The sequence below is a fragment of the Telopea speciosissima genome, chromosome 4, assembly GCF_018873765.1.
Source record: "Telopea speciosissima isolate NSW1024214 ecotype Mountain lineage chromosome 4, Tspe_v1, whole genome shotgun sequence".
Taxonomy (NCBI): Eukaryota; Viridiplantae; Streptophyta; class Magnoliopsida; order Proteales; family Proteaceae; genus Telopea; species Telopea speciosissima.
Genome location: NC_057919.1, coordinates 7,159,546 through 7,177,827, shown reverse-complemented (window position 1 = coordinate 7,177,827; position 18,282 = coordinate 7,159,546). Strand labels below are relative to the sequence as shown.

General features: G+C 40.3%; 2 protein-coding genes across 6 annotated transcripts; both read left to right on the top strand.

Moving 5' to 3' along the window:
* The first annotated feature begins 3,016 nt into the window (after positions 1-3,016).
* LOC122660163 (serine/threonine-protein phosphatase 7) lies at positions 3,017-9,648 on the top strand. 5 transcript variants are annotated; one of them, XM_043855351.1, is made up of 5 exons: positions 3,019-3,764; positions 4,432-4,926; positions 6,867-7,013; positions 8,773-8,880; positions 9,547-9,648. In XM_043855351.1, exons 1-5 carry the CDS (start codon positions 3,246-3,248, stop codon positions 9,613-9,615), a joined length of 1,338 nt encoding a protein of 445 aa, XP_043711286.1. In that variant the 5' UTR covers positions 3,019-3,245; the 3' UTR covers positions 9,616-9,648. The 5 variants fall into 5 exon arrangements, with proteins under 5 accessions (XP_043711289.1, XP_043711288.1, XP_043711291.1 ...); XM_043855354.1 differs by lacking the exon at positions 8,773-8,880 and having other exon boundaries at positions 3,017-3,764; positions 6,925-7,013; XM_043855353.1 differs by lacking the exon at positions 9,547-9,648 and having other exon boundaries at positions 3,017-3,764; positions 6,925-7,013.
* Positions 9,649-13,919: 4,271 nt separating this feature from the next.
* On the top strand, positions 13,920-17,479 carry LOC122657818 (cellulose synthase-like protein D4). Its single transcript, XM_043852610.1, has 3 exons — positions 13,920-14,368; positions 14,453-15,674; positions 15,758-17,479. Exons 1-3 carry the CDS (start codon positions 13,920-13,922, stop codon positions 17,468-17,470), a joined length of 3,384 nt encoding a protein of 1,127 aa, XP_043708545.1. The 3' UTR covers positions 17,471-17,479.
* The last annotated feature ends 803 nt before the right edge of the window (positions 17,480-18,282 follow it).

The following is an 18,282-nucleotide window of genomic DNA, read 5'->3' as shown; positions in this document are numbered from 1 at the left end:
AGGAAATGTGGAAATCCCATCAAGGTGATGTTTGTGTGCATGCACTTTCATTAGCCAGTTCTAGAAGGCCAGACAACGATCTCTTTCTCATTTTTAATTTAGGGGGAGGATTATTTGAGCAAGTGGTATAGAGGAGAGCACCAATGAATTCCAATAAAATGGTATATCATTCATCAAAGGGCAATAAGATCATTTCATGTGAGGAGAAGAGAGATAGATACAAAGATGCTAGTGCACCTTATGCTGTCCGCCATATGCCCCAAGGACAATTCCAGCCATCTGACCCCCATTGAACTCACTGGTGCACTAGAGAGGATTTTTACTCTATGCACTGGTGGCTCAGAGAACTTTTTCTCTTCTTTAAAAAAAATAAAATAAAATTCCCACAATACTTAAGAGTAGAGATTCCTTCTCATGTCCTTCACATAATGAATCATGAGGGCCACACAAATAGGGGTGTAAATGAATAACCGAAATCCGTTTTCGTATATGTTTAGCACTATCCGAATCCGTCCAAAAGTTAAACAGATGCGGATACGGATAGGCTATAGCTATCCGAAAAGCTATATTTACATGTAAATGGATAAAATATCCGATTCGTATCTGTTTAGCACTATCCGAATCCGTCCGATAGCTAATTGGATGCGGATCCGAATATAGCACTATCCGAGCCGAATGCGATCCGTTTACAGTCCTACACACACACCCTTGATCTCCTCAAACAAATTATAGACCTTCTACTAAATTAATAATCCGGATCCTCTATTGCCAAGCTACCTGGTAGGACCGTGCAGGCGAGACACAGTGAGGCGTGTAGTGACTGCCTTGCCCCTGCTCAAACGTCGTACCGAGTGGGGGTAAAACGGTCATTACGTGCCTCATTGTGTCTAGGCTGTACAGTCCTGCCGGGCAGCTCGGTAGTAGAGGATCATGATCCTAAATTAAACCATCTCCCACGTTGGCATGGTTGTGATTTCCCACTTTGATGCGGTAGGAAACATCTGTCCTAATTTTTAAGTAACCTAACAGATTAGACGGTGGAGAATCGTCTGAAATACTGCCTTTTAAAATTTTTGTTAGTCCACTAAACGGGGGCTAGTCATTGAATTGAAGAAAGTTATTGCGTGCCTTAGTGGAGCACCAAATTAGCAGCCTATATAGACTTTTTAATGGGCAAGCCTTAGCCTCCTACTACTATTGGATATTATACCGTTGACAAGACTTCTGTGTCCGCCAAAAAATGAAGTTGGGCCGGGAAATTGGACCAGAAATCGTTCAGACGTGGCGGACCTTTCTCCTCAGATATATATTAGGGTTCGAAGGGATGCATGCCATGAAAGCATGAAATATGAAGGAAGAGGGTGACCACGAAATTAAAGAACCAGAACCAGAAAAGATGAGCCATGATGAGCTAAGCCTGTTTGACGTAGGGTGGTCATGATTCTATACGATTGACCACCACTTCCTTCCTTCCTTTCCTTCAGTTCCTCAAGATAGATAGAGTCAAGACTCAAAGTGCCTATTAAGTGGCACCTCACAAAAGCAACACGTGGTACGTAATGCCATTGTTAACCACAAATCAAAGTCCCATGTGATCCTCTAGTTAATTATCACACCAAATATATTAATTATCTGATACATCTTGTGGTTGATCTTAAAAATGCAAGTGTTTCGTTGTTCTCCACGATGTCCATCTATCAAAAGTTGCATGGGGCATGCAGGAGCTCAAGTAAACGATTCCCTCTTTTGCTATGCCTTCTTTTATTTCATCAAGCTGTTAGATATTTGGTGGATACATCAAAAGTTTTAGAGCTGATGAAACGCATTAAATCAAACCCTTTAACTTATCCCATACTAGGTTCACCCAATCTAGTGCATATACACTGGAGTGGACCTCATTGGGCACATAATACAAATGAATTAAAAACTGTTTAATTTCTCATCTCCTAGGATTGGGCCCATCACTCTAAAAGGCTTCATGAACCACAACCGCCCATGTTTCATGAAAGGAGCAACCCCAGTTGGTGTATTTAGAATTTGACACATTCGTTTAAAAGATAAAAGTTTTCCTCCAGCCATGGAGGATGATTCACCCATCAGGTTTTTTGTATGTTCTAAAATACCCTCTTTATATCCATTCTCGTCTTCATTCACCATTGGTGGAGGAAAACTCGGTTTTTCATTTAATTGTTTTTTATAATATCCTTAAAAACATTTAATGCAATCTTTTCAATAAGAATAAATCTGTCATTATTTTACATATGAATTACATTAAATTTGTATTATATATAACTTTCAATTTTTTTCGAAAACCTTCTTTATTTTTGCATTAAATATTGTTATTAAATAATTTTTAGAATAAAATAAAGGGCAAAAAATAACCTACGTAAAGATTATGTCGTTTTTACAAAGAAAAAACTAAGGGTTATGTATTAAAGAAGCACATTGGATCTGGACTTATATTTGAGAGTCTTAATTATAAAGAAACACTTTGAATGTTTGAGATTTTGAGTATCAATAACCACTATTGAATCCAAACAAAAATCGAATCCAATCCTAATTTTGGGATCGTTTAATACATGAGATGATTCTAAAATGGACCACCATAGGATCAAAACAGTCCTAGTTACCTTGAACCATGAACCATCTCCCATTTTATACCATTAATTTCTCAAAAAAAAGAACTCTATCCAAGAGTGTGCGTCATGTGCCTAGACACATAGGCGGAGAAATGACTGCCAGTCTACCATGTCCGAATTTTTCTCCTCTTCGGTTCCTCTCATAGGGAGGGTGGAAATGACAATCTCACCCCACCCGGGTAGTGTGTTCAGACAGGGGGTGAGATCGTCATTTCTGCAGAAATGCCGTCCAAATAGATGCTTTCACAAGCACTGTTATTGACCCGTGCTGGTGTAGAGGCCACGCTCCTGGATATTCCCTTTATTTATTTAAAAAAACAAAGGTCAAAAATCTTTTTTTTTTTCTTCTTCTTTTTCTAAAAAACGATATGCAAAAATTTTCTCTGTTTGAAGTTTGCACATGTTCTGAAGCTTTGCTTCCTAAATCCCATCTGTATGCTTTACATGAGAAGAGAATGTCGCTTTTTCTCAGTTTCTTTCCATATTCATCCATTGGATCTTGGAAGTCGGAAATACCTAAACCAATACCACTTTTTTGATTTTGCGATAGAGAGAGAGATCCTCTTCAACATACTGCTACAGTAACAGTTAGGGATCTTTCGAACTATGTTATCGCAATCAGAATCTCCTACTTCAACAACTACCACTACAAATTCTTCTCCAAATCCGAAGCCTGCTTCGGATGAGAACTCTTCAGTGGACGATATCGCCACGACTGTTGAAGACTCACATCCTCCACCTTCTCAGATCCCTCTTTCATGGCCTCCCGATGGGAAGATAACTCTAGATTGGATCCAGGACCTCATCTCCACCTTCGAGTGGTCGTCCAGGAACGTTGCCCCTTCGAATTTCTCTTCCGTCTTGCCCGTCTCCGTTTTCGATTCTCTGGTTCTTTCGGCTTCTAAGATTCTACATAAAGAACCTAATTGCGTCAGAATTGATGTGAAAGGAGAGGACTCTAGCGTCGTTATCGTCGGTGACGTTCATGGGCAGTTGCATGACGTGATCTTCCTTTTGCGGGATGCTGGGTTTCCCTCTGAGAATCGCTTCTTCGTATTTAATGGTGATTATGTTGATAGAGGAGCTTGGGGTCTTGAGACATTCCTGCTGTTGTTGGCTTGGAAGGTAGGGTTTTTTTCTCCTCCTTTCGTTGTTATTTACCTTTTTAGTGTTTACTATTTTAATTTTTGGAGAAGGTTTTCGAAAACGAGGAAATGAGCGATCTTTCAAATGGGTTCCAGTTGTTTTTTATTTTAGAAGAAAATATGGATGTTTAATCTTCTGCTTCTAGAGGATGAGATTGTGCTTTTGGTTGCTTGCTTTAGATTATTATTAATTGTTTTTTTTTTGATAGGTTTGTATCTATTGTTTACGTATTTGACTCGGAATTATGTGACAAATTGAGCTTGCTCTACTGCTTTCCATCTTTTCCTTTACAAGTAAAAAAAAAAAAAAAACAGAATTGACTAATAGCATCTAAAGATATATATATATATATATATATATATATTTTTTTTTTTTTTTTTTGTGGGTTCCTCATTATTAGTGGGATAGTTGTATATGGTGGGTCTGTTTTGTGTAGTTGGGCACTTCTTGTCTGTTTCAGCTTCCCCCAATCTTTTCATTCCTTTTGATAGTTCGAAATTGATTAGCCTACACATTATCCCAAGAAGTAGAAGGGGAAAAAAGGTTCACTTTGATGTGTGTGCTCTTGACACTAAATTTATTGTTTCTAGAACTGTTAACTCTTTCATTTGAAGGTTATTTCTGAATAATCTCTCTGAATTTACAGGTCTTTTTGCCGCATAGAGTATTTCTCCTCCGTGGGAATCATGAATCTAAATATTGCACATCTGTCTATGGATTTGAGCAAGAGGTAATGGCAAAATACGGAGACCAAGGGAAACATGTCTACCGAAAATGTTTAGGATCCTTTGAGGGGCTCCCATTGTCCTCCATTATAGCTGGCCAAGTTTTTACCAGTCATGGAGGGCTCTTTCGCAGCATGGAAGCTACTCCATCAAAGAGAACCAAGGGGAAGAAGGGTCGCAAAGTGGTCTTAAAGCCAGATGCAAATTCTCTCTCACTTGGTTCATTGGAGGAATTATTGAAAGCAAGGAGATCAGTTCTCGATCCTCCATGGGAAGGTTTGAATTTGATCCCTGGTGATGTGTTGTGGTCAGACCCATCAATGAGCCCGGGTCTTTCTCCAAATAAAGAGAGAGGCATTGGTCTACTGTGGGGTCCTGACTGCACTGAAGAGTTCCTAAAGAAGTACCAATTGAAGGTAAGGTTCAAAACTAGATATCCAAATGAAGTTTATCTAATTTGCAATATGATGCTCATAATTGACTGCTTGAAAAGCTAACCATATTGATCAGTGAAGGTTTAAGTTTATACACATGGTTTTAAACAATTGACTGAAAGTAGTAATAGAGTTTATCAAGCTGGTATGGATTTTTTATGTAGATAAAGAGAAAATTATGCAAATAAAATAAAGAAAAAGGAAGGGGAAGAGCAGGAGAGATATAGAGCCTACCCAGCATTACATCGCTATTTTGTAGGAGTCATACTTAGAATGCTCATGACCTATTGCGGTTATTCATGCAAAAGTAGTAAAAGAATAATTAAACTTTAATTTCAAAAAATCAATACTACATGAAGTTTTTATAGACTCTTGGACTCTTTGCTAAAGGAGTGACTGGAAAATATCGTAGACTGATGATTTACCAGCATTTCAGCCTTCCCTCTCCCAATCTCATTGGATTCACAAAATTCTGGGGTTTATTTAGTTTATATAATTGAAGAAACTCGTTGTTGGCATCAAAATCAAGCAAAGTGGGCTAGTTTGACCTGAAGGAGTAAGTCCTAAAGAAAGGTGGGAGGAATAAGAGATGCTCTCAACTTAAACTTCTATAAATGAACCAGAAACAACTCAAACCTGACCTGAAATATGACTAAAACTGGAAATTCAAGACTGAGCTAAAACAACGTTATAATTGACCAGACTCAAATCTGACTTTGAACAAAAACATTAAATTCTAAATTCCAAACTACGCTTGAACTCATTCAGGGTGTGTGAGCTTTGACATATGAGGTTCCTCACCTTGTCCACCTCAAAAAATGGGTACTTCATTTAGCCTCAAAGATACAGCCATTCCACTCTAAGCCAAGAAGACCAACATAATGGGAAAGGAAGAGGTTTCAAGGCATTACCCAAGATACTGCATAAAGGCCAGTATATTATCTCCAAATTGATTTGCAACTTCACAAATGAAGAAATGCATGTGCAGCTTCTCTTCTTTCTTACATACGCAGCATACATTTGCTAAGCAATAGCTCTTCCTTTTTAGGAAATCATCCGTTGGAATTCTTGAAGAGCTACTGCCCATGCAAAAGAGTCTACTGTTGGAGGGATTAGATTAAAATTTCATACTCCCCAGATTTATGTTGAACCCTGCTTCATTTGAAGCAAACTGATGCAAACCCGAGAGGGGAAGCAAGCCAAGATCGAATCTGGAATAGAATAGGGTTATGTACTGGACAGCTTGGGTCAGATTTGGTTTAGTTCTGATCCTGCTGTGTTGGTGTTTGAATGATGAAGATAGGAACGGTGCAAATGGTGATGGATGATGAATGCTGAATGTTGAAGATAGTAAGATAACTTTGGCAAGCTGGAGTCCCACTAGTTGCCCAACCATAGGAGTCCCACCTAGGCCTGCTGTAGGAATCTCACCAAAGCCCTCTTGAGTCACACAAGAAAATATCAGATAGTTATAGTTTGGCAGGTTTGGATTAGCCCATTTTAAGTTATGTTTTTCTTTATTTCTTTCCTTCTTATGCATGGAGTGTTGGAATAGGCAGCAATGGCTAGCTAATTAAAAAAAATAGAAAAAATCATATTAATCAAGGAGGATCATGTGGGCTGAGATGGGTGCAATGAGCTGTTGCCTGAACCAGCCTATTTAATAATCAGTCTGTTGGGCTGAACTATGTATCCGCCCAACTAATAATTTGGCGGGTTAGGCGGGCCAGGCTGAAAATTGCCACCCCTAATTGGAAGTATGCTTGTTACATCAACTTTCTTTTCTCTCTTTCTTTGTAACTTGATTTATCTGGAAAATTGTCATCTAGTTCCTTTTCTCTATCTTATTGAAAGATTTCAGCTATAATTAGTATTGTGAGTTGCAGTGCTAATTGCAAAGATGTTTATTGCTGGAATTACAGTTGATTATTAGATCACATGAAGGGCCTGATGCAAGGGAAAAACGACCTGGTCTTTCAGGAATGCAGGAAGGATACACAGTTGATCACGTGGTTGAGTCGGGGATGCTAATTACCCTTTTCAGTGCTCCTGATTACCCACAGTTTCAGGTCTTTCCTTTTTCTACATTTTGTTCTGTTTCCCTTCTCCATTGCTTGACAATTGAGCTTTATCTTTGGATCATCTTTGCTACTACAGATGAACTACATGGCTTTCTCTCTTGGGGCTTGTTTTAAAAGTGCATCACTAGTTTCAATGATTTTGCTACCCACAAATTTGGGCTAATTACTGGATACATGTACAAGAATAGGCACCAAATCTACATGTTATGTGAATAAGGTTACCTTGATATGAGATGGTTACTTTTAGGTATTGTTAACTGGATATTATTTTCTTATTTGTTATTTTTTTTTTGAATTCCTATCACATAAATTCCCTTGAAAGCCTCATTAAGCAAAATATGTGGCACGAAAAAATGTGTATGGTTTAATGCATAGTAAGGTGAAAGTAATCTTATGTTTTTAAGGTTTTAGCATTACTAACCCATTAAAAAAAAAAAGGAAACAAAAGGTAAAGACATTCATAAAAATGTGCATCCGAACCAGCTTTTTAATATTTTTCACTGTCTCCATGAAGGCATGGTTAGCAGTAAAAAGGCCATTATCCAGTGCTGGTCCCACCTGTGCGGGTCCTGGGAGGGGTGAGAATGGAGTCAGGCCTAGCCTCTGGCATTTTTTTTTGTGCAAAGTGGCCGCCCTCAAGACTCGAACCCGGGCATTTGCCTTGCCTTTTACCATTGCTCTAAGCAATGGTCCCTAAAATATAATCAGAAATATAGCAAGTATTAGCTGTGTATTCAAATTAAACAAAGTATTAATTTTCCTTCCATAAAAATTATCTTAACTAAATGGTTGTATTGATACTAAAGCCCTTATTCATTGCGGAGTCTTGTGTTGCAACATGCCAAGGCATATTCTCTGTCCCTTCATATCTTGGTTCTTTCCATACTTGGCATCTAAGGGAAGTTACACCCATTTCATCAAAAGGAAGTTACCCTGCTGGTAGATCGTTTTGGGCTCATGCAAGCAGGTGGGACATTGTAATTCATTGGACCACCATATGCATCTTATGTGATAGACATAAGATGGCATTTGCCTTCTTTTGTTGCAGTTGTTTTTTTTAAGATCTCCTTGATGGACCTATTAAATAGTGGATGCCTTTTGTTTTACGGATGTTCTCACAATTTTTTTTCCTAATATGAAAATTAAATTAAGACCTCTCTCTCTCTCTCTATCTCTTTCGCTATGTTTGCACCTATTTTCTTTATGGTTCACCCTTTGCGTTTTTGAGTATCTTTTTCCTTAACTTGTAGTCACCAGTTGCTAGTTCTGAAATTCTATCATGGTTACGAATGGATTCAAACAACCAATATGACATGAGTTTCTAAAATGGGCAACACTCTGACACTGTGTGCCACTGGATAGAAATGTCATATACAGGGTATTGTCTTTTGGTTTCTCTTGAGAGCCTCAGTTTAACTCCTTTTGGACAGTAGGTACCCATAATTGCATTTGATACGAATGCAGTATTACTTTGAGGATGTGATAATTATCATGTGAGAGACCTTTAAGTCTTTGATATGTTATCAAAAGTAAAATGTCTGTTAAGTAGGCCTCGTTGATTTCAGAGCCATAATAAGACTTGTAATTCATGCTTACTTGTGAATACTGAGTTTGGATCTTATGAGAAATTTTTGTCCTGAAACAAAAATGTGCACATAATTTTGATACAAACTGACAGAATCGTTACAGGGTTTGTGATAAGCTCAAGGAAATATTCATCTAAACATGGGTTTTGTCTGCTATGCAGGCAACAGAGGAGAGGTATAACAATAAGGGGGCATATATTGTGTTGGAACCCCCGGAATTTGATACCCCTGTCTTCCATACTTTTGCGGCCACAATACCAAGGCCAAAGGTACGAGGATTATACTTACTCAGTTATTAACCAAACTTTTTTGTTTTCTTCTTTAAATTTCTCTTTCTATGTATTCATCTCTTCAAGTATGCAAAATTTAATTACTGGCCTAATCAGCATGGTCCTTGTAAGAGATCTAGATCAGAAAAGAAAAATGCAATCCAATCATCATCTGAGGATGTAAAAATATTGATGATGTTCTCCCCCAGGGATGGAGCGAGGTTTAATTGACAATTTGTCAGTGTGAAGCACCTTTTTTAGTTTTTTTTTGGGCCTGGGAGGCTGGTAGGGTCTTTGGGAGATTTGACGGGTTGTAGTTGCACTACCTGAACTACCATGTTGCAGCGAAGTTGGGCAACTAAATTTCAGCTTTGTCCAAGGGTGATTAGGGAATTATACCCTCCAACCTACTCAAAACACTCTAATTTAATTTGGGTTTACTCATGTTCTAAAACTACCTCACTGTCGCAAGGATGGAGGTCAAATGGTTCACTAACATGTGTTTTTTAGAACATGGTGATACTGCCACAACTTGGGAAACTAACTAGCTTGATCAGACATTGCTATTTCTGAGCTACTTTCTTTGCATCATAGTCTGCTTTCTTCATTTATGTCAAATTATGGATGATGTTTCAACATGATCAACTTAATGCAACTCTGGTGCAGGTGAATGCTTATTATAATTATGAAGATGTGATTGATTCAGATGAAGAGCTGGATTTGGCATCGATGTGATTGCTTCCATGTGGTCAACCTTAACATGCTCATCTAAAGATGAAATTTTTTCTCTTATAGTGTATGTTAAATATATTTATATCCCTGAATCCTTGTATGTTCAGTAATTTTTGCCAAAAAAATTTTCTTTTTGCCCTTCCCCCACCTTGTCAAATGTTCATCAGATGTAAAAGGAAGACGTATAGTGAGTTATTCATCAGGACATGCGTTGTAAATTTTTGCTTGGAAAAGTGAATTTATCATCTTATAAGAAGCTATTACGCAGTTCATTTTTGAAAAGTGGTAGCATGGTTTTCAGCTGAGCGGTTGAACGATGCTCTGTTAAACCCTCGAAAGGGATGAGGCAACTTGACCCACTCTTCCCAGCTCTCTTTGTTATTTGTGCTCAAGCTCTAAGTAGCCTTATGAGGACTAGATTAATGGCATCAAAGGGACCCAGCTTATTTCCTACCTTTTATTCGCTGATGATTAGATTCTTTTCTTTGAGGTTAGATTGCAAGAAATACTTAACTTGAAGGATTGTGTTGATCTATATTGTGAAGAAATTAAGCCTATGTCTCAGCCCAAACATGCCCTCTAAGGTGAAAAGGTTGTTTTCTAGAGTCTTAAAAATCTCATTTGAAGATAGCTCCACAGATTTGGGGATCAATAAGGCTGATTTGTTTCATGAAATTAATGACAATGTTACAAAGAAGATGCATGGATGGACACAGAACTTTCTAACCCTACCTGGTCGAGAAATACTCCTCTAAAATCGGTTATTCTTCCTAGCTCCAATTTTTCAAGGAGCCACTTCAAATTACCAGTCTCACCATGACCGCAAACGTAAGGCAGCTGCCCACTTCTGCTGGGGTAAATGAAGGACTTCAGAGAACCATCTCTTCACAACAAAACTCTACTTGCCAAGGCGGCATGAAACCTTTTCAACGAGTCTCAATCAAATTGGGCCCAATTTATGAAACGGCTATACTACCCAATCAGTGACTTCAGGGAGGCCACATTGGGTAACAGCTCATTGTGGGCGTGGAGGAGTATAATAGAAGGAAGGAAAGTTTTGAAATTGGGGCTGATTGGAAGGTGGGTCATGGAAATCAAATTAATATTTGAGGCAACAAATGGATTCCATCCTTTGCTCGAGGACTGATTCACTAATAGGTCAAGAAGATCGTCAATTTAAAGCGGAGCTGTTAGATTCACTATTCAACATTCAGCCCTACAGAAAAGAATGGCAATTCTTTGCATTCATCTCCCCCTCTTTCCATAGTTGGAGGTAGTAAAAAATGGAAAATTTTCGGTGAAATCTGCTTATCATCTATTATGCAACATCAGAGATACTCAACGGAAAGATGCTCCTTCTTCTTCAAAGGTGAGTAAGTGGACCTCTACTCCAACTCATGTATGGAAGTCGATATGGAACTGCAACACTCTTAACCAAAATCCGATCATTTTTATGGCTGGTGTGCAAATGGCTTAGCCACTACTGAATGTTGTGCACAATTTCAAATTCCGAATGATCCATATTGCTTATTTTGCAATTCCTTCATCTTTCACGTGTCGAGCTCTCAAGTCCGAACTCTAAGGCATCGTAAAATTAAGGCACTACAGAGGATTTTTTTTTCTGTGACCTATGTAGTTTAATCGCTTGGTTCTTTGTGGAAGACCAGGAACGATTTTGCATTTGGAAGACATGACTGGACTCCATCCGAGGTGATCCAAATAGCCCAAACTGCTCACGCAGAATCCCGCCAGGCACAATCTCCTAATATCCCCAAGGCTTAGAATCCAAGCCCTGAACCTCCTAGTTCTCCGAAGTAATGGAATTCCGCAAGCCCACCTTTTTACAAATTGAATTGTGATGCATCTAGAAGCCAGAGGAGCCTGAACTGTGGTATTTGAGTTGTCATCCGGAATGGCGCAGGAAATCCTATCTTTGCCTCATCTGAGGCCTGCAACTATGTTAATATCGGTGAAGGTGAAACATTAGTGATTCATAGAGGTTTATTGCATGGCTTAGCAATGAGCCATTCAACCTCTTGATCCATATTTTCTCTTTTGTAATTCTACTTGTATTAGTAGGAATTCGAACACTATTGTGGATTACCTAGCAGAGAAGGACTTATCTATGCGGTGTATAACAGTTTGGTCAAACTTCACTCCGTGATTGATGGACCTTTGTAATTCTACAACCATCCGTTATGCAAATGCTGATCAATAGATTTATTCTTACCTTTATAAAATGTCTTGCTTGACCGCATTTGGTTAATACCCCAACACCGTTCGTGTAGGGAACCTTTTGCCTTCTTGGGAAAAAGAACGATGTCTGATCTATGTGAAATAAAAACCTTCATGTTGTTATCCCTGCGTGCATTGTCAATGGCCCCCATACTGGTGAAATGCCACGTGACCGGACAGCATTGTCTTGCCCATTTAGCATTTATACTTGTCAAATCAAAGAGATATGAGTGTAAAGTAAAATCTAATAGTCAAATTTGGAATGTTTTGGAGTTAGTTATACATTCAATCATTCATATTAGTATTGATTATAAATATTTTCATATTTTTTTAAAATTAAAAGTATGTCCATTATTATTAAATTTGATAAATTATTTTTACACAAAAGACTCGGATTTAAACAAAAAAAAAAAACAAAATTGAGATCCAGATCAAACTCGACCAATTCAGACATGAATCAACCAATCCAATCCCGATTTTTAAACTCAAATAAAACAATTTTAAAAACATTGAAAAATTCAAAAAATCATTTTAGAGAATCAAAATAATTACAACAACAACAACAACTTAGTCTTATCCCAACTAAATGAGGTCGGTTAAATGGATCCTTGCCCTCCAATCAATTCTATTTGAGGTCATACTTGATACAAAGCTTGAATGTAGGTAATATCATTCCAAAACATGAAAATCCCTTCGGAATCACTCTCGAGCAATCTCCATTGATACCGATACATTTATATCGGACTGGTATCAATTCAGTATAGGATCGGACAAAATAAAAAAAAAAAAAAAAAAAGACAATGTATCTGACAATACCATCCATTGATGAGTTCGGTTCCTCTGCATGTACCAACAGGTGAATGTACATGTGAGAGCCAACCATCTGTCCTATTTTTACCATTCACAAGGGGAGGAAGGATTTTTATGGAAACAAAATGTGATTGACTCTAAAATGTACGTTCACTTGTTGGTACGTGCAGTTTATCCTTTCTCTCCATCGATATCGGTATCGATTGTAGGCTGTTGGGCTGGGCTGGGTTGGGCTGGGTTGGGCCTGGTGAAGTATAGATATCATTCTCTATATAAAATAGGGAAATATTCGGTTAGCCCAACAATTTGAAAGTGAAAATAAATGAATAAAAGGTGTCTGTCACCTTTAAAGTTCTCTTTCTCTCATATAACTGTAATTACGTTACACCAAAAATACGATATGTCTGACTCTGGACTGTGAGAGGGGGGGAGAGCCTACCGTCTCCACAAATACTCCCCTTAAAACACGCATGAAAGAACCCTAAAAACAACAATCGAAGACTGAGTCTCTCACCATCAATTCATCTGTACCCTTTGACCTTCCACAAAATTTTCTCTGCTACGTCTTCTTTCTTTCCCTTCTTTCCCTCCTTTCCCTCCCAATCTCTTTCCTATTCTTCAATCAACTCTTCTCCTTACATGCTTCCCCATTTTGTTCCTTCAAGGGTGGTAGACAGGGCTTCTTCAAGGATCAAATCTTCTTCAACCTACCACCAATTAAACCAAATGTGCCTAAATCTCCTTTCTTTGGGTCTTCATTCTCCCAAGGAACAAAAAAAATCGACCTGTAATTTTTTAAATTCAAAGCCAACCCATTTACACAAAACTCAACTCCAATTGTATTACATATAATAGATATGGTTTAGTTTTCTGGTAAGGTGGTTTCATGATCTGGGTATTCTGTTGGAAGCCCTCATATAAGGTGTGAAAACGATGGTTTCGGACTTGGGTTCAAGCCAGAAGACATCATTGATGCTGCTTTTGGTTTGTCCAGTCAAGCCATCTCAAGGTATGTTTCCATTCACGAATCAAAGAGAGAAATTAAAATCGATTTTTTTTCTTCTTTTCTTTTCTTTTCTTTCTAAATATCATTTTGGGTATTTAATGATTCAGAGATCCTTGTATCAGCAAGCATTCAAGAATGCCCAAACTATTGAGCAGGGGAGGGGCAGAGAAGCAGCATTTGCGTCACTGAAATTGTAGAAGAAGAACTGAGAAAGAACCCGCCCCCAGGAGAAAGGAGAAAAAAAAAAGGGTTAAAAATGGCTTCGACTCCACCAAAGAAATCCACAAGGAGCCCCAGGAGTTCTGACCCACAGGCCAACAGAGGCTCAAGTGGGCAAACAGTGAAATTCGCGAGACGAACTTCAAGCGGGCGTTATGTGAGTCTTTCCAGAGATGAACTCGACATGTCTGGGGAGATTAGCGGCGATTATATGAACTATACGGTTCACATTCCTTCGACGCCGGACAATCAGCCGATGGAGACGTCGGTGGCAACGAAAGCAGAGGAGCAGTACGTGGCGAATTCTCTCTTCACGGGAGGGTTTAACAGTGTCACCCGTGCCCACCTCATGGACAAGGTGATCGACTCCGAAGTATCTCACCCTCAAATGGCTGGATCGAAAGGCTCCGCCTGTAGCATGCCCGCCTGCGATGGTAAGGTCATGAAAGACGAGAGAGGTCAAGATATCTCCCCTTGCGAATGCAGGTACGTACTTGCTTCATTCCAAGCTTTATATATCCATACTGAATGATCGATTTGAGTTTGAAATGAGTGTGATTGTGTTTACAGGTTCAAAATTTGCAGAGATTGCTTCTTGGATGCACAGAAAGGGTCTGGTTTATGCCCAGGGTGTAAGGAGTCATACAAGGACTACGAAGACGATACGCTGGATATGTCGAGTGGAAGGCTGCCGTTGCCTGGTCTGGAAAACTCAAAGGTGGATCGTGGCATGTCGATGATGAAGTCCAATAACAACAAATCGATGCAACTGAGGTCCCAAACAGGGGAATTTGATCACAACCGATGGCTATTCGAGACCAAAGGTACTTACGGCTATGGCAATGCTTTCTGGCCCCAAGACGACATGTACGGCGACGACGATGGTGATGGAGGTCTCCATGGAGGAATGGTGGAAACAGCAGACAAGCCATGGAGACCCCTCAGCCGAGTGATTCCCATGCCTGCCGGTATCATTAGTCCTTACAGGTTGCTTATTGCGCTGAGGTTGGTGATTCTCTGTTTCTTCTTGACATGGCGTATCAAGCACCCAAACGAAGAGGCTATGTGGCTATGGTTGATTTCGGTGGTATGCGAGATTTGGTTCGCATTCTCCTGGATTCTCGATCAGATCCCCAAGCTCTGCCCTGTCAATCGCTCCACCGACCTTGCCGTGCTGAGAGACAAGTTCGACATGCCTACTCCTTCCAATCCCACCGGCAGGTCTGATCTCCCAGCCCTCGATATGTTCGTGTCGACAGCCGACCCAGAGAAGGAACCACCACTCGTCACCGCCAACACCATTCTCTCCATTTTAGCCGTCGACTATCCAGTGGAGAAACTCTCCTGCTATATCTCCGACGATGGTGGGGCACTTCTGACATTCGAGGCCATGGCGGAGGCTTGTAGCTTCGCTGACTTGTGGGTCCCTTTCTGTCGTAAACATGACATCGAACCAAGGAACCCTGATAGCTATTTCGCCATTAAAGGGGACCCCACCAAGAACAAGAGACGGGCAGATTTCGTCAAAGACAGAAGGAGGATCAAGAGGGAGTACGATGAGTTTAAGGTAAGGATCAATGGTCTTCCAGATTCCATACGGAGGAGATCAGACGCCTTCAACGCTAGGGAGGAGATGAAGATGTTGAAACACATGAGAGAAAGTGGTGGGGACCCCTTAGAGTCCATTAAGATCCAGAGAGCCACGTGGATGGCTGATGGGACCCATTGGCCTGGCACTTGGAGTTCCCCCAGCACTGATCATAAGAAAGGAGATCATGCCGGCATCCTTCAGGTATATTTTCATTCTTTACGGAATTATACTGAGATTCAATCACGTGTCGCATTAGTGATATACCAATCATGTTATGGTAACAGGTGATGTTGAAACCCCCAAGTCCAGACCCTCTGATGGGTTGTGCGGAAGAAAAGATTATAGACTTCACAGACATAGACATAAGGCTTCCCATGTTTGTTTACATGTCACGTGAGAAGCGACAGGGCTATGACCACAACAAGAAGGCAGGAGCCATGAACGCACTCGTCCGTGCTTCTGCTGTACTCTCTAATGGCTCCTTCATTCTCAATCTAGATTGTGATCACTACATCTACAACTGTAAAGCCATTAAAGAGGGTCTTTGCTTCATGATGGATCGAGGTGGTGAAGACATTTGTTACATTCAATTCCCTCAGCGTTTCGAAGGTATCGATCCTTCTGATCGTTATGCCAACAACAACACTGTCTTCTTCGACGGCAACATGAGAGCATTGGATGGATTGCAGGGCCCATTTTATGTGGGGACAGGTTGTATGTTCAGGAGATTCGCATTGTATGGTTTTGATCCACCCAATGTGAATAAGATGGTGAAGAATGGAGGAGAACAAGAAACGCATGCGTTGAAGCCTACTGACTTCGATCCTGACCTTGATGTTAACATGCTTCCTAAGCGATTCGGTAATTCTACTATACTTGCAGAGTCTATACCTATCTGTGAGTTCCAAGGTCGACCATTGGCTGATCATCCTGCAATAAAGTATGGAAGGCCACCTGGGATTCTTACAGTTCCACGAGAACCACTTGATGCCACCACCGTTGCAGAGGCTGTTTCCGTCGTGTCTTGTTGGTATGAGGACAAGACGGAGTGGGGGGATCGAGTGGGGTGGATTTATGGATCGGTGACGGAAGATGTGGTGACGGGCTACCGTATGCACAACCGTGGGTGGAGGTCCGTGTATTGCATCACCAAACGTGATGCGTTCCGAGGATCGGCACCTATAAATTTAACAGATCGATTGCATCAAGTGTTGAGGTGGGCGACTGGGTCAGTGGAGATCTTCTTCTCTCGAAACAATGCTTTCCTTGCTACCAGGAAGGTTATGCTTCTCCAACGTTTGTCTTACATCAACGTCGGTGTTTACCCCTTTACTTCACTCTTCCTTCTCGTCTACTGCTTCCTTCCTGCTCTCTCCCTCTTTTCTGGGCATTTCATCGTGCGGACCTTGAGCGTTACTTTCCTCGTCTACCTACTCGTCACCACATTATGCCTCATCGGCGCCGCCATCCTGGAGGTTAAATGGTCTGGTATTGCCCTGGAGGAGTGGTGGAGGAACGAGCAATTCTGGCTCATCTCTGGGACTAGTGCCCACTTGGCCGCTGTGATACAAGGGCTCCTCAAGGTTATTGCCGGAATCGAGATCTCCTTCACGCTTACTTCTAAGTCCGCCGCAGACGAGAACGAAGACATCTATGCCGAACTTTACCTCGTCAAGTGGACTTCTTTGATGATTCCTCCCATAGTCATTGCCATGGTTAACATAATTGCCATTATTACTGCGTTTGCGAGGACGATATACAGTGCGACTCCTCAATGGAACAAGTTCATCGGAGGAGCTTTCTTTAGTTTGTGGGTATTGACTCATCTCTATCCATTCGCTAAAGGGCTCATGGGAAGGGGAGGCAAGACCCCCACCATTGTTTTCGTGTGGTCGGGTCTCATTGCCATTACCTTGTCCTTGCTCTGGATTGCCGTAAGCCCACAAAAAGCCAGTCCTACTACCGCTTCTCAAGCTGCAGGGTTTCAGTTCCCATAATGAGTTGTGATCTATTTATCTCCTGTTTTAACACTTCACATCGAATGCTTGAGGTCTTCCACCACTCCAGCAACAACCCCCCCCCCCCCTTTTTTTTCTTCTTCTTTTTCTTGTCCGTCTTCTATGAGATGGGCTTTCTTGATCCATGAATGAAACATGAAACAAACAGAGCAAGGACGGCTTCAAGTATTAGGGAATTCAAGGGTAGAGTTTCTCTTCTTTCTTTCTTTCTTTTTTTTGTTATATGTTCTTTTTTACTTGCTAGATATGGAGGAACTGGTGAGAGAAGTGACATTAGAGAGTTTTTCCAAGTTTTGAGGACTGGGCTTTGTGAGACTTGGTTAACGAGGAACTCTTTTTTCCTTTTCCTCCTATTAGGCTTTGTGAATCGTTGAGGAGATGACAGTGATAATGGATTGTTTCTGAAGAAGATTTTACGAAAGGACGAAAGGTGAGGGGAAGTTCTTTTTGAATCCTGGATGACTACAGGTGATTCGAGATGGACATTAAAGTGTGGGCTTCTCCCGGAGAGAGATTTCTTAAAACTACCTGGAGGATCTGGTCATATGACGGGTTGTTTGGTTGAAAATTTGAAATTAGATGCAGAGAAAATTGTGCATTTGTTGTATCTGAGTTAATTTGTAATTTTTTTTATTTTTTTATTTTGGATAAAGTGATTCAATTTGTAATTTGACATTGAATGTCTGTAGTATTTTACAGAAGCCTGCTTTTGAGATTGATCTGTGAAGTCATGTAGCTTTAAACAAAATTATAAGAGAAGCAAGATTTAAGCTTAAGGTCCCCCCTCCAAC